The 16,110-nt window shown below is 55.4% G+C and overlaps 2 protein-coding genes across 16 annotated transcripts in view; one reads left to right on the plus strand and one right to left on the minus strand.

The window, feature by feature from the left end:
• Epb41 (erythrocyte membrane protein band 4.1) overlaps positions 1-2,710 on the plus strand; it is a 156,912-nt gene extending 154,202 nt beyond the window's left edge. For all 14 annotated transcript variants that reach the window (XM_085686691.2, XM_085686690.2, XM_085686689.2 and 11 more), the window contains one exon: positions 222-2,710. The gene's annotated coding sequence lies outside the window, so the exon portion shown is untranslated. The remainder of the gene's footprint in view (positions 1-221) is intronic.
• Positions 2,177-10,541, minus strand: Tmem200b (transmembrane protein 200B). 2 transcript variants are annotated; one of them, XM_087904544.1, is made up of 3 exons: positions 6,316-10,541; positions 4,844-4,929; positions 2,177-4,384 (listed from the first exon to the last, which is right to left on the minus strand). In XM_087904544.1, exon 3 carries the CDS (start codon positions 4,362-4,364, stop codon positions 3,516-3,518), a length of 849 nt encoding a protein of 282 aa, XP_087760670.1. In that variant the 5' UTR covers positions 4,365-4,384; positions 4,844-4,929; positions 6,316-10,541; the 3' UTR covers positions 2,177-3,515. The 2 variants fall into 2 exon arrangements, with proteins under 2 accessions (XP_087760670.1, XP_087760669.1); XM_087904543.1 differs by lacking the exon at positions 6,316-10,541 and adding an exon at positions 5,894-6,101.
• Positions 10,542-16,110: the final 5,569 nt, after the last annotated feature.

Raw genomic sequence — 16,110 nt, forward strand, 5'->3', positions numbered from 1 at the left:
GCCCGACTTCTGGGTGCACGCACGAGGGGTTGGGAGGTGTAGAGCTCTGGGGGTCAGGCTGAATAGCTGGCCTTGCAGGAATCCAGACGGATGGATGCCTAGAGTGGACGCTGGGTAGGACAGCCAGGGCAGCTCACCCTGGCACGGCCAGGAGAACGTGGTGTGGTGCTGGAAGCTTGCTCCTTTGTGGGGGTTCAAACTCGTGCTTTTCTTCCCTCTAGGGACTGTCCTGTCCCGGTCCCCACTCCTCCCCATCCAAGAGAAGCCAGCATATCATAAAGAAGCCAGCCTGCAACAGTCAAACTTTCAAGACTGTTCCACACCACAGAAAACCAACTTGATTTTCTACTGGGATTTATACCGAGACTCTTCTAGATGCCGCAGCTGTTTTCTATATTGTGATACAGAAATTGTCAGCTTTTCAGTCTATGAACTGTTTTTAAGACATTTTGGGTTTTTTTATGGGGTGGTTGGTGACCCTTCAGCCTCTCCTCACTCATTTCCAACTCAGACCGTGACAGGATCCACAGACTTCCTGAGAACCCGCCAGAGACCCTGTCAGCCGTGAGGCCAGAGCCAGCTCATGGGACCTCCTGCTCCTTCTGCAGTTTCCTCTCCTGGATGACACAGAAACTTCATGCACCAGTGAATGTCAGGCAGGGCAGACGACCTGGTCACAGACCCCAGAAACATGACGTCCCTTTGAAGGGTGTCCGGTGAGGCGGAGACCTCAGCTGGGCACCTGGTGTCACACACCCCGCTTCTGTTGGGAGCTGTAGGTCAGAGACAGCAGTTGCTTCAGGTAGAACTAATACTGTGAACATTGGACGCATCTGTGGCCTTCCCCTCCCCAGCTGTCCTGTCCCTTGTCAGAAACAGCAGCTTCGCCAAGTGTTCCCCAGCTCCCATCTCAGGAGACCAGAACTTACGGAAAAATTAGGCACTCTTAGCCAAAAGTGCCAGTGGAACATTTTTAGTTGTAGTTTGGGAAGGAAAAGTTAATGAGGTTTTAAAAAATCAGGTCTTGCTGTTCAGGAGTGTGCTTCACCCGGGGGAGTGGCGCCTTTACCTTGGTTGGACCTCACTAAGAGTGCTTCAGCCTCAGCCGGGCCTCCTCCTCCACGGTAAGGGATGTGGCTCAGGGAAGAGGGTGCCCTCTGTGCCTGAGGATGCCCTCCGGGAGCAAGGGTATTGCCTACCTCCTGGTGGTCATCCCTGACTGGGCAGGTGTGAGCAACTATGCTCATCCCATGCTTGAGATGTCTGTCAGGTTTTTTTTGACTTTATTTTATTGTGGATTTTGGATTTAGTTTCCTTTTTCTTTTTTAATATTGGTTTTGAAGAGGGAGCCTGATGTCCCCAATTGGTGGTAAGAATTTGTGGCCTTTTTTTTTTCTTTTCTCCAAACAGGGCCTCTGTAATCCTCCAGCTTACTTCCTACAAACAGATCTGCCTGGGAAGCTTCTTAGACTCCTAATTCTAGGCTAGGAGTGAACTTCATGAGGGTTGACAGCGGGTCTCTGGCAGCAGTGGCTGAAGGACAGTGAGCCAGCGTAAAGAAGGAAGCCATGGCAGTCTCTGGCCTCCTGGCTGAATGCTCTTTACACAGACTCAGCGACTTTGAACTGGTTTTGAGTGTGCATTTTTCTTTTAGCTCCTGTGAGACTGTTAGCAACAGCAGCTTGCTCTCAGGAGGGAAAGCCTTGGGTTCTGCTCCCAGACACAAACCTGCAGACTGTGGTACAGGGCCTGGTGGGACTGAGCCAGAGAAGGCTGTGCTGGGAGTGGGGTTAGCAGGGACTCCAGCTCTGAGACCCAGGAGGAGGAACAGAGGGGCCGCCTGCCCACTGAGCGCTGCGCTGTGCTCTGGGCCATCCTCATCATCCTCATCAAGACCTCAAACCTGGGTGCCTGACCTCTGCTCCTCTCTGCTGCCTTTGTCTGGAAATTGGACCAGAATTCTGACGTCCCTCCGGGCCTCCCTCCCCCCACCCCCCTTTGCTGGCTCTGGCAACAGATCTTGGGATATAGTAATTGTTTGGATTTTTTTTTTCTTTCTGCAATTGGTGTGAAGAACAGACTCTGTCCAGGTAGAAGTAGTGAGGGGGAGGGGAGTCTCATCTCCAGGGTCAGGGACTTGGCAGGAGTTTTCCCAAAGTGACTCAGGCAAGCACAGTAACAAACCCAACTGCAGTTTTATTTTTACTTCAGAAGTAGATTTCCTTCAAACCACATGAGATCTCTGCCACCCACCCACAAAGCGAGCCCTATATTCCTAAGCTGAGGGCCCAAGGAGACTAACTCCAGGGACCCTCCCCCAGGTCAGCAGTGTATTCTGGGGGATACTAAGCAGCTGGGGCCGGCGGGCTGTGGAGTTACAGCCTAGCCAGCACCCCCAATGCTGACGGGAAATATAAGCCCCAGGCTGGTTGTTTTTACAAATCTCTCTCAGATTATTATTTTGATGACAAAAATGAAGGAGCTTTGTAAATTTTTCTAAAAATTATGAATCATATCAAGTAGTTGTTTACATTTGACAGAATAGGAATGATGGCGGTAGAGTCCAACTGGAAAACCCTAGGTGAGAGAGGCAGTAATCGGCCTGCCGTCTGCACCTTTCTTAGCGACAGATGTGGCTGAGTGTTTTAGCTAAGTGTTTGGTCTTGCTTCTTGTATGGCATTTTTCAATAAACATGGCAAAAAAAAAAAACTGTTCTGTGAGGATTGATCCAATTTAAAATTTCTAACAAAAGTACGGAAAAAAATTAAACCTGGGAAGGGGAGCCACTGTGAGTGCACTAAGCTGCCCACACTGGCCAGAGTGTAGCTCCGGGCTGTGGAAGTAAGTAACTGCTGAGAACTGGCGGGTGCCTTCTGCCAACTGGGAGAGACTTTGCAGCACGGCACGGGCCAGACTTAAAGTGAGACGGACCTGTCTCTGTGGGGAGCTGTCTGACCCCAGGAGCAGGGCACTGGCAGTAGTGAGCCCTGCCGGGATAGCCCACATAGCTGGAGGAAGAATGGGCCTGAAGTGGCAGTTAGAGGTGCAGTCACGGCCCCAGAAAGCTGCAGAGGGTCTCTGTTCCACTTCATCGCCCACCTTTCCCCTGGAGGTCCCACCTCCATCACCACTGCCACCTTGGAGGGAGCCTGTCCCAGCCTGAGACATCCCAACCTACCACTGTTGCCTTTGCCAAGGTACACGCGCATCTCTGGATGCTCCTGGCCTAGCCTGCAGCCCCTCAGGTACCTGTCCCGGGGCTAAGGCCACATGGGCTGAAGAAATTCCTGAGGCTGAATCATGCTGGTGTCCACATTAACACATGCCCCTGAGGCTGGCCGGTGCAGCTGGCACTGCTCTCGACACATGCAGGTCAGGAGGCTGAGCGGCTGCTGTCACCGCAGCATCCATCCTAGCTTCAGAGGTGACTGAAGCAGCTAGTGGACACTGGACTTCTGGTGTCCTGGTCCCATGGTCCACGCTGGTAGCCTCACAGCAGGTTATCCCTTGCACCTCAGACCCGGGCCCCCAAGTCTCCACCCAATTTGGCATAGCCCCCCAGACTGAGTCTGTCCAGCCGTGGCCAACTTCGGTGGGCACAGTCCCGAGCGGCTGGGGTCCCCAGGAGAAGCTCCCCCAGGCCCAGGTCCAGAGACTTGGAGTGCTCAATGCAGGAACCAGAGGGCTGCACCGTGATGATCACGTGGCCAGTCTGAGTCCGAGGACCCCAGGGTGGTGGCAGCCCTGGGCCCTTCAACGGGTAGCCGTGGAGCAGCGCGGGCAACCCAGACCGAGGGTTGGCAGGCTCGGACCGAAGGCTGCGCACCGACGGGACGGGCGAGGGACCCCTCCTCGGGGCCAGGTCCCAAGTCTCGGGCTCCGCGACGGTGCCCGGGGACCCAGGCGCCGGACTGGGCAACAGCGCGTCCCAGCCGGAGCCGTCGGGTGGCCGCAGCGCCTGCGCCCTCAGCACGCCCCGGCGGAGCCGCCGCGTCTCCAGGTCTCGGTTCTCGTAGAGCAGCGTGTTGGCACAGATGAACACGAACAGGCCGACGCCCATGATCACCGGCCCCAGCAGCCGTAGGCGTTCGTGGGGCCCGTGCGCGCGGCCGGTCCTCGGAGTGTGGGAGGCGCGGCCCGGCCAGTAGCCCGCCACGGCGATGCCCATGCCCACCAGCACCACGAGCGCGCCCAGCGCCGCGAACGCCCCCGACGGCGAGCGCAGCCGCAGCCGTGCCCGCACCCGCAGCGGCTCTGGCGGCGAGCGCGGTCTCCGGCGCCGGCCCAGGCGGCGGCCCAGGCGCGAGACGCGGCCCTCGGGGCTCCTGCGCGCGCCGCCGTCTCCGGGGCTCCCGGCCGTCATCGCGCGCTCGTCCGGGCGCTCTGCGGGGACAAGCAAAGAGGCAGACGGTGACCCGACGGGCTGGGCTCCGGGGGAGGGACGCGCGGGGCCGCCTCGGCCGGCCGCTTGGAGATCCCTGGCGGCCACCCCCGGATTTTCCCGCGGCCGCAAGGCAGGGAGCCGCCCCCGCTCGGGTTTTCCGCAGCGGAGCTGGGAGCCAGCGTTGGCCGGGCCCGCGGGCGGAGCGCAGGGAGGGGGCTGCGGGGCTCGGGTGCAGCCGGGGCTGCGGGGCTCCTGCAGCCTGCGCGCGCTCCGCCCGCCCGCCCGCACCGGCACCCCCCTCCTCCCGAAACCGCGGCCCGGGTAAGTACCTCCCGGGCTCGACCCCACCCCCGCACGTGGCCGCCCCGAAGTAACCGGGGGAGGGGGCGCTCGGACCGCCACGGGACTGCGGGTCGCGCGCCGGCGCCCCACCTCCCCCAGTGCTGCGCTGTACATACCGCAGCGAGGGCCGCCGGGGGTGTCTCTGTCTCCGGCTTCTGCTTGCTCGCCCACTCCTTGCAGACTTCCTCAGCCAGCACTGGAGCTGCAGCAGGAGAGACTTGAGCTAGACTCTGGGAAGACCGCTCTGGCCGAGACCAGCCAGTCAGAGCAGAGGAGGCAGCGGCGGACTTTGTCCAGGATTCTTTTCCACTCCTCCAGAAGAGGCCTCCCCCTTCCCCCCACGGCCGGGCTAGGACCGGGGCTGGAGGCAGGGGACTGCCAGTGCGGGACGCAGCTCCTCGCGGGACAGACTGTCCTCCCGGATCCCTCGTCGGCCCAGGCAAGGCTGTTCCCAGATTGCGGTGTTTCCGATTCGGGCTCCCGGGGATGAATCATCCCCCCTTTCCCGCCGCCTGGCCTCTTTTCCAGCCTCCTCCGCCCGAGGCCTCCGTGGGCCGCGTCCGGGCCGGAGCAGCACCGCCCCGGGGTCGGGGCCGAACGCTGGAGCCGCTCCAGGAGGCCGCTCGCCGTGGCTCGGGCACCAGGAGGCCGCAGGGCAGCGGGAATCGGGGCGTCCACCCGCTCTCGGCCGGAGACGACCCCGGGGTCCCGGAGAGAAGTGGCCTAGCCCGGGCCTAGCCCAGATCGACCCCCGCCCAGGGCCCTGCAGGCCCGGCCCCGACTTCCGCGACCCCCTGGCCGGCTCCAGAAAGGCCACGGGGTGGCTGAGTCCCGCCCCGAACCCCGCGACCCGCCTCCGCCCGCGCCCTCGACGGAACGGCGCCCGCCTGGCCCGGCCCCGCCGACGGCCCCGTTCGCGCCGCTGGGCGCACGGCCAGTTTCCATGATGCCGACTCGGCCCGGGAGCCCCCGCCTGGGATTGATTAGTCCGTGGCCCGCGCTAATGAGAGCCGGCTGCGCTCGGCCCGCGCTCCTCTGCCCCCGGAGACCGGCATCCCCCGGCCGCAGAGCCTCCCAAGGCGATCTGGAGACCTCCCGCTCCCTGTGCTCTGGTGCGGGCGCTCGCCCCGGAGGCATCCCTCTGCTGACCCCAGCTCCGTACTCACTCGCTGAGCCTCTGTGCGACTCCCCTGCCTCCCCGGCCCTTCTGTCTTCCCGGGTGTTCCCCGACCTGGGCCACAAGCCCAGCTTCACTCTCAGCGGCCTGGGCGTTCCGGGGTCCCTGAACCCGAACCTCCACCAGCGAGGGCCTCCCTAAGCATAGCACACTCCTGTCAGGCTCCCAGCTCTCCCCTGCCCTGCAGTCCTAGTCTAGCTCTGTTCCCTCTCCCTCCCCTGCCCCCCCTCCGTAGCCACTGTCTTCCCTAGGCCACTCTTAGAGTCCCAGTGGTCTGGCACCGCCCGCCCCTGCTAGGGGCGGTTTGCACGGAGCATCCTACAAATCCGACTTAGCTGAAAACCCAGCTCCCTGGTGCTGGCCAAACGGTTTCTGAGCCCTTCTTGTTTGAGCATGCCCCGACCCTCTCACCTGGCTGGTGTGGTTGAATCTCTCTAGGTCCCCAGCCCCTCTGAGCTCTGGTCCCAGGCCTCAGCCAGTTCCTGGCTCTGACACCGATTCCCCTCTCCACCTCACGCTCCTGCGGAGCTCTCGGCCCTTGCTCCAGCACCTGGCCAGGCCTTCCCTCCTTTGCGCTTTCTCTGCACACAGGTGAGCCCCTGGATTGCTCTGGGGACTGGATGTCTTCTTGGGTCCTTACTGGCCTTGAAGTCCGAGGGGCAAGGCTATTTGTGCCCTGCTTCTTCCTGGAGCCTTGTACTCAGGGGAATGTGTGTCCCAGCTGGCCCTCCATGCTGGAGGAACATGTGTGAGGCCTGTGTCTTCCCCCACTCCTCCTGTTCTCCACGCTGGGGCCCTGCTCAAGAGGAGGAGGAGGGAGAGAGAGAGAGAAAGAAAGGACACCTAAGCTCTCTGCGGCTCAGTTTCCCCATCTTTATAAGAACAGAAACAACGCCACGGAGTGTTTTCAGAGTTGAAAGGAGAGCACACATGTTGAACACCTGGCACAACGCACGCACATGCCAACAAACAGCCCGCCCTGCGACTGTGGGCTTCAGGCGGGGTCTGAGCTGTGAAGGGTGTGGCGACAGGTCCCTTTCCCAGGTGTAAACCTCTCTGATTCTCTTCGGAGCTCTGGAAAGTAACAAGCGGGGAGATAAGGAACCCGGGAGGGGAAGCATTCCTTCCCACCGGCCTCCTGCAGAGGGACCTCCCAGCCTAATGGTTCCATCCTGTCTCTGCAGATGTGTGGCTGGCCAGTGGCCTGTGTTGGGACAGTGACGCTTCCCAGGCAGTCTGGATCCCACGCAGTTCTGCCCTGGCCTCTGTGTGACCTGGACGCCTTTCCTTCTGGAACGGGAGGAGCCTGGATGGATGAGGCGGAAGCTGGAAATGCGACACCATCACCTTGAGACCGTGGGCGGCAGGGGGCAGTGCTCCCTCCCCCCAGTTACAGAGAAAGGCGGACTGATGGACAGGCACAGCCCTACCATGCTCAGGTCATGGAATCTCTCTCATCACTTTAGAAAAGCCTGCCCCATCTCCAGAGGGCACAGCTGATGGCTGTATGGTCCCCGCTCCTGGTGACTTTAACCCAGAGATGCCTAGAGCCCCTTCAGAGCCGCCCAGGGGAGAGAGTGTGGTTCTGTGGCTTTGCAGAATGACTGTAGGGAATCATAGTTCCCCCCTGTCAGCAACTACCCTGCATCCTTCATGGGCAGCATTGAGGTGGGAACAGTTCAGTGAGCCGTGTTTCACAAGGTGAACCCAGAATCCCAAACCCAGGCTCCATTTCCTGAAGGCAGAACCCCAGAGATGGGTAGTGACTTGCCCAGGGCAGCTCAGCCAATGCCTGGCAAAGCTGGGATCCAGGCTTCTGAATCAGTTACATCCCGAGTTCAGGCCTTTAGAGGGTAGTGGCTGTGTGCCACGTAATTCATGCCTCCCTCTGGAAGCTCTACTCTACATGGGCTCTTTCTAGGCGTCCTTAGGCTGCTGGCATAGCCTAGGGAAAATGAATATGGGCTCTGTGGCTCCCTGAAGCCCAGCGAGGAGGAAGAAGAACTTGGTTGATCCAGGAGCCACTGAGGGAACAAGGACCTCGTGGCTACAGCAGCTTCTACAACAGTGCCTGGGTGGAAAACTAATAGGTTCCCCTCTGGAGCTCTCTGGATGGTCTGTGAGGTGGCTGTCACCTATATCGGAGCCTGTGTGTGTGTGTGTGTGTGTGTGTGTGTGTGTGTGTATGCTCGCGCTCGCGTGCGTGTGTTTGCTAGCAGGGAAGGGAGGGGGTGGTCTTGCCTATGATCACATGCCAAAATAAGGATATGTGAGACCCAGGCCAATCAGCTTGGCTGTTGACTAGCAGGTGCTTCCCGCCTGGGGGTGACAGACTTGTCCCTCTAAGACTGTGGACTCAGCAGCTGCCCCAGGGAGTCCCATCTAGTCCCTCCAGGAAGTGGTCCGCTCTGCTCTGAAGACCCCAGGAAGCCTGGCCGAGCTCAGAAGTGAAGTGCCCTTAATTTTCTTAACTGCCTCAGGGACAGTCACCTTAGCAGGGGTACCACCTCAGTCCTAAAAGTTCCACCTGGACCAGCTCAGAGCAGACATCTTCTCCCCTGGACCAAGAGGAGGGTAGGACAGGAAGTTCAAAGGAATTTTTCTCAAAAACTTGGGAGTGAAGGGGCCTGCAAATGACTCGAGAAGCTGACCTGCCAAGGGCTTGGAACAGGGCCGCTGGCTGGAAACGCCAGACACATGCTGACCTCTGTCGGTCTTCTCCAAAACAGGTGTGTCCCTCAGGTCCTCCCCCTCCTCCTCCTGAGTGCTCCCAGCTGGCAGGTCCCAGCAGGAACCTCCGAAACAAAACCAAGAGAAAATTGGCGATTGGAGGAGGAGGGGTCTGTTTATGTCTCTGGTCCTGGACCCTTAGGTTGGAAAATGGGCATTTGTACACAGGCTAAGCTGTAGAGAGGGGCGGGGCGGCGGGTCGTCCACCCACCCTGGCCTGGTAGCTGTCTGTGTGCTGTGAACCTCCATGGTGCCACGCGTAGCTGTTTCCGGGACTGTTTTGCACAGGGGCTGGAAAAAGCAAGGCAGACCTGCTGTCTCTCCGACTCTACAGCAGGACCCTTTAGCAGTCGGTTACTGGGGAGGCTGCAGGCTTGTTGCTCTGCCCTCCCTAGGCTGTGGCACTTGCCTTTGTGTTGAAGATCTTTGCTGTCCCTTGTCCCCAGGCGCCTAAATCCAGCAGAGGAGTTGGGGACCCCAGAGGACAGCCAGGATTTTGTGGGGAGCTGGGAAATGAATTCTGAAAGACAACTAGGAGTCAGCCACAGATACTTCGGGCGTGTGGCAGCTGCTTTTGGTGACAGTGAGCCCACAATGAGGCAGTGGGCTCCGTGTCTCATGGGGAGGGGGCTCTGGACCCTCAGCAGGGCAGGAGGCGCCCAGCCTGGAGGGAGTGGAGAAGGTGTGGGGTGCCCCCTGGCGGCCAGGCTTCAGCCCTGCCTGAGTGTGCCAGCTGCCCTCGTTGGTGCCCACGTGTTCTTGCTGATCTGCCAGGAACACCCGCCTTCAGGCCTCATGTGTGAACTCCCTGCAAACACCCTGCTCCCCTGGAGAGGTCAGAGCAGATGTCCATCCGGGTGTCTGCCACGCGCAGCTTACGGCCGGCTTTGGTAGTGCTCTCAGAGGCCAGAGTGGGCTGCGCCGCTCGCCTCCCTGTGGTTCCCTCGGGAAACTTGAGGTTAAGAAATGCAAAATCACCCGGTAACGACAGCTGCACCCCACCGCACTGAATGGGTCCGTTCACCCATTCTTCCCTGTCGGCTTGCATGGACACGGCCCTCGCTTGGGCATCCTGAAGAGACCCCTCTATCAGACAGGTCTGTTGAAGGTTGTGGTGACAGCCACCAGCACAGGGGACAGAAGCCCACTCACAAGTCCCCCTCATCCCTGCACAGCAGGTTGCCAGTTGAACCTTTGCGTCCGCAGCCGCCACTCATTTCACAGGGCAGGGCTGCAGGCCACAGTGAGACCCTCATGGGGGTCACCCTCCTGACGTCAAGGCCCTGAGTCGCGAGATGGTACCCAGGCGCCTCCAGTGTGAGATGAGGTGGAAGGAGAGGATGCCGCTCTGCCCAGCTCTGAGCCCATTCCTGCAGGTGAAGCGGGTGCAGACACAATCTGGACCTCAAGTCCGTGTGAGTCCAGAGCCCTCTCCACACTGAGCTGGTTGACAGCTACGGCCTGGAGTGTTAAACTTACCCAAGGCCATCAGCAGGAAGGCAAAAGCAGTCTCAAACCCTGCCTGCAGAAATGCCGTCAGCACACCATTTGTCCAGGGCCAGATCAATGAACTCGCCTCCACCATACTCCCAGGAAGTTCAGACCCCTGATTTAAAAACTCTAGAGGAGAGGAAAGAATGTTCCCGGAGGCCTGAGGTCCTAGAAGGATCTCCCCAGAGCTCAGCGGTGCGGAATCCGCTGCTGGCTGGTCCAAAACGCCCCTGCCTACATGTTTACTTGTTATGGGCTGCGGTCCAAATTCCTGGTTTGGAAGAATCACCCATGATGCCCCAGGAGGCTTTTCAAACATCTTCACCGATTCATCTTCTCTTGCCAGGAGATGCTGGAGGGCCAAAGATGAAGATGAACAAAGTCACCGAAAGTTCCACAGTCATTTGGATGGTAGGTTCCTGGTTCACTCCACCCACCCCGGGAGCTACCTGAGCCTGCACAGTGGCGGGTTGGGAGGGAGGCAACTGCCACGCTGGGCTGCGGCTACGGCTGCGGCGTGGTGCCTGGATTTACGAGCCAGCCGCGTGGTGGGGCTTGACTGGCTTCCCTTCCCCAGGTCGGTTATAAATAAGGGCCGCGTAAACGCCTTTGTCCTGGGCAGCTTTTCCCTGTCCTCTCGGGATTAATGTCTAAGAAGCAAGAACTACCCTGCTTCTGCCAAATCTGATTTTCCTCTCGCCCCCGACTGGGTTTGTGGGCAGCAGTTCACAACCAGGTCCGCAGCCCTGGTTCATGACCGGGTTCAGGTGCCGCACACACCGCAAGGTAGTTGTGATTGGCGTCTCTCTCTTTTTTAAAAAATGTTTATTTATTCATTATGTATACAATATTCTGTCTGCGTGTATGCTTGCAGGCCAGAAGAGGGCACCAGACCTCATTACAGATGGTTGTGAGCCACCATGTGGTTGCTGGGACTTGAACTCGGGACCTTTGGAAGAGCGGGCAATGCTCTTAACCGTTGAGCCATCTGTCTCTTTAGGGACAGCTCACGCAATTCTTCAGTGGACTAGAAGAACCGGGATTGTCTGGGTGGTGAGGATTAAAGATAAATGCAAAGTCTTGTACACACTGGCCAGGCAGGGAAGACCTGGTCCCTCTCTGAGTGTGAGCTCCTCCTGAGAGGAGGACACCTGCTTCTACTACATAGTTGTTTTGTGTTTTAATAGCTCCTGTTCAGTTTCGTCGATCCTACGTGTGAAACTGGAGTGTGCACTCGTTTCTGTGTGGCTTTCAGTTTGGGAAACATCCAGGGGGCTTCCTAACCTAGCGTTTCTTCTTCCCCTCCCAGGAGGTGACCTCAGGGTCTGCAGGGGCTTTGCAGGGTGTCAAAGCTGCAGGCCCCACACAGGCTCCCAGTGGCACCCTCGCAGCCCCCCGGGTTACCTACTTGGAGTAGGCCCTGCCTCACCCTTTTTGCTGAAGCTGAGGGGAACCAGGGCCTTTTCTAGTTCCTGCCATGGTCTGACTTCCTCCTGCCTTCATGAATGGCCCTCTATCCTACTCATCGCCGATGGAGACCTTCCAGCTTCCACAGGGACCAAAACAAAGCCTTAGAGGCTGGTGATGAGACCAGAGGGTACAAGACTTGCCTAGCTTACATTGAACTCTAGATCTGAAATCTCAGTCTCTCTCTCTCTCTCTCTCTCTCTCTCTCTCTCTCTCTCTCTCTCTCTCTCTCTCTCTCACACACACACACACACACACACACAGAATCTTCTTCCACTTAAAACTCAGCTTCATCCGAGAATCTGAGACATCAGCATGTAAGAGCATTGGTTGCTTGTGCAGAAGACCCAGGCCCACGTTTGGTTCCCACATTTGGTGGCTCAGAACGGTATGTAAGGCTAGTTCCAAGGGATCTGACACCCTCTTCTGACTTTTTTTAAAAAAAGATTTATTTATTTATTATATATACAATATTCTGCCTGCATGTATCCCTGTGGGCCAGAAGAGGGAACCAGATCTCATTACAGATGGTTATGAGCTACCATGTGGTTGCTGGGAATTGAACTCAGAACCTCTGGAAGAACAGACAGTGCTCTTATTCTCTGAGCCATCTCGCCAGCACCCTCTTATGACTTCTTTAGACATTAGGCACACACAATAAATCTTTTTTTTTTTTAAATCAGATTCATCAGAGTATTGTCATCTATCACTGAAATGTGTTTCTGGGAGAGAGAAGGAAGTGCACTGTGGATTCTGCTGACTTGAATAAATTGGTTCTTTTCTGGACATGTCATGTGTACATGTGTAAATGTCCATGTTTTCATTTTTCCTTTCTTTCCTGTGCCCTCAATGTGGTGTGTAGTGGCCATGATTACACAACACTGCTGTTGGGGGCTGCAGACCCCTGGCCCCTTGACTTTCTTTGCCTGCCTCAGACCTTTTGCCTGCTGGAGTGAACTGAGCTAAACAACTTGTTTACCTGTGCCTGCAGCTGCTCTGACCACGAGCCCCTGATGGCAGGAGAGTGGGTTCTGGTGGGCCTGTGACTGAAAGATCCCGAGAGCTGGGGCGTGGCCAGAGCCCTATAGAAGCTGAGGTGTGGCCAGAGCCCTATAGAAGCTGGGGCGTGGCCAGAGCCCTATAGAAGCTGCCCCTGAGCACAATAAAGATGGCATTCTTGTATGAAGGATGACCCGTGTCCCTGTGTGTGTGCATGTGTTTTTAAGTCTCCAGCTTAGTTGCCTGAGGCTCAGGTACCGTGAGATTGGGAACCAGGGAACCCTGAGAGATGGCCCTCGGGAATGGTAAGGGTGGATTGAAGATGGGTATGTGTCTATATGTGTTTTTAAAAGAATGGAAGAAAACAGTTTTTAAAGAGACAGAGTATAGACAGACAGATTAAAAGGAGAAAAGATGGGATGTGTACAGATGTTTGTTATTGTGTTATCTTTTGCTTGGTTGCCTGGAGAAAGACATTTGATTCTGGCAACTGCTAAGAAAGGTATCTTGACTTTAAAAATATGGGTCTAAGGATATGTTGCTTTGGAAAAGAGGTTCTACTTTTGTTTCCACAAAGGATGAGAACCTGTGGAATCATTCCAGACTCGTGTGGTTAGATGAACTAAAATCCCCTGAAATGTCGTTGTGAATACCCCCAAGGATACGTTGCTCAATAAACAGCAGGAAGTAGTTTACAGAGAGACCAACACCCAAATTCCCTAAATGATTGTTTATTGGAAGAAGTGGGGCTCAGGAGCCTGTCTGCCATTGTGGACCCAAGGAATGCAGGAGCTCAGGTCCCTTCTGCACTTCCCAAGTGTGTGCCTGCTTCCTGGGGTCCCCGAAAGCAGAGAGGTGGCAGCTGGAACTGAGCTTGGCAAGGGCAGCAGACTGCTGTGAATTCTTGCAGAGAGGCCCAGAAGGTGGCAGCAGGGCGAGGAGGTGGTGGTTCCCAGCTCTGCTCACCCAGGAGTCTGCAGCATGAGCAGCAGGCTTCCCCACAGGACCCGAACTCACGCAGTAGCTAACGCTGAAGGTTCCCAAGCCTGCCTGCTGCCCCTGCCAGTTATGGTGGCACACGCCAGTTAGGATTTGCAAGCTATGGGGGCAGTTCTGACCACTGAACCTGTGCAGCATGTTAGCAGACCAGGGTTTTAACCCCAGGTGGGGGCTGGGCAGAGATCCTTGGGGGATCCACAGGCTGTTGCCGATAAAGGGTTGACTATGGGGGCATGGTGGGAACAGAACAGGTTGGAAAATTTATTCTGAGGGCCACTGTTGAACCACAAGTTGCAATTCCCATCAAATGGAGAGAAACTAGGCCGGTATGAGTGGAACAGTGGCCCCTATGAGAAGAAAAGTTACTGGCTGCTCAGTGGCTTGTGCAAGAACAGTTAGCTGTCGGGCATATAGTTCCATCCCCTTCCCCCTGGAATATCCCCATATTTGTTATAAAAAAGAAATCTGGCAGTTGGCGACTATTGCAGGACCTTAGGCAAGCTAACAAATGTATGGAAATTATGGGATCATTGCAGCCAGGATTGCCAAGACCTGTGCTTTCCCTAAGGTTTATCACATGGTGGTGACTGACCTCAAGGACTACCTTTTTACTATGCATTTGCATCCTGAGGATTCACCCAAATTTGCTTTCAGTGTTCCCTCTATTAATTTCAGAGAGCTGCCCCAAAGCAATGGGTTATGTTGCCCCAGGGCATGGCCAATAGTCCAAGTTTGTGCCAATTATGTCTCCAGAGCTTTATGGCCCCTAAGGGAGCAACATCCCCAGCTATATGCCATTCATTATATGGATGATATTCTTATTGCAGCCTCAAAGGAATATGATTCGCATGCAGGGTTGCAGACACTTTATGAGGGAATGCAATGGACTGGTTTAGTTGTTGCTCCCGACTGTGTTCCCTTTTCAGTATTTGGGCCATCAGCTCCTACAGACTGGAGTTCAACCACAAAAGATCACTCTTAGAATAGATCAGCTCCGCACTCTTAATGATTTTCAACAGCTTTTGGGAAACAGTAATTGGATTAGACCATCAATGGGATTGACAACAGGAGAATTAAAACCCTTATTTTAAATCTTAAGAGATGACTCAAACCCCACGTCTCCCAGGCTACTGACACCTGAAGGCCGTGAATGTCTTAGATTAGTCAACAGTGGTTAGAAGCCCATCTGAATTATATTGATTATCGCCAGCCTTTGCTTCTGCTGGTCTTCTGCATAGCCTTGCAGCCCACTGCAGTCTTTTGGCAGGAGGGACCTATTCCCTGGGTGCACGGATGAGCCTCTCCCAAATAGATTGTGCAGCCCTATCATGTGGCTGTCCTGGAGGTGTTGCACATGGCCTACCTGGAAAGTCTTAGGGCATTTGGCAAAATCCCAGATAAAGTGATTGTTCCGTACAATAAGGGACAGCTTAACCGGATCCAGTTATTTAGCTCAGAATGGTCCATCATTTTAACCACTCAGTCTGCCGAATTTGACTCCCCTAATAAATTAGTAAAATTTTTTAAGGAACATCTGGTTTGCTTTCCTAAAATTATTTTGCGAGCTCCACTAGATTGCACCCTTAATGTATTTACAGATGGATCCTCTAATGGCGTGGCTGCTGTAGTCACAGTCCAGAAGACTGTTCAAATAAAAGTACCCTAAAAATCCACACAAATAGCAGAATTGGCTGCCATTCATTTAGCTTTAGTTACCTTTCCAGCTGAACCTATTAATCTTTTTACTGATAACACATATGTTGCTAAGGTTCTTCCCCCCCTCCCGGAAATACCAGGAAATATAGCCACTATCTCTGCAGATCATGAATTGTTGACTAACATTCTAACATTCAATTACTTTTATGGAAAAGATCTCATAAGATTTATATTGGCCACCTTCGGGCACATTCTGGCTTACCTGGCCCTTTTAGTGAAGGCAATGCACAGGTTGATCAGATGACCAATCTCTTAATCTCTGTGCCCCAGGATTCCTTGGTCTCTGCCCAGTGGGCTTATGAGAAATTCCATTTTAATGTTACTTCTTTGAGGCTCACGTATAAAATTTCTAAGGAACAAGCTCTTAAGATTGTAAAAGCATGTCCTTTGTGTGCAGAATTTGCTCCTGCCCCTCATCTGGGAGTTAATCCTCAGGGTCTTTTGCCCAATCATATCTGGCAGATGGACGTTACTCACGTGACATCCTTTGGCAAACTGGGATTTGTACGTGTTTCTGTGGATACTTATTCAGGCATGCTCTTTGCCTCCCTCCGCCCACTCAGGAAAAAAAGGTGAAGGATGTAAAAAGCCTCCAAGATTTTGCCAACATGGGGGCCCCAAAATTGATTATAATGGACAATGAACCAGCTTTTATCAGTAAGGCTTTCAATTATTCTGTGGCAATTATGACATCCTTCATAAGACAGGGATTCCTTACAATCCCCAGGGACAAGTTCTAGTGGACTGGACTCACTGAACTCTCAAAGACTATATTCATAAAACAAAAAAAGGGGGAGTATAGTA

The sequence above is a fragment of the Myodes glareolus genome, chromosome 3 (genome assembly GCF_982192425.1).
Source record: "Myodes glareolus chromosome 3, mMyoGla1.1, whole genome shotgun sequence".
Taxonomy (NCBI): Eukaryota; Metazoa; Chordata; class Mammalia; order Rodentia; family Cricetidae; genus Myodes; species Myodes glareolus.

What these genes read in the sequence shown, in the direction of transcription:
- Tmem200b (XM_087904544.1), bottom strand. Translation starts at nt 4,364, where the DNA reads ATGACGGCCGGGAGCCCCGGAGACGGCGGCGCGCGCAGGAGCCCCGAG.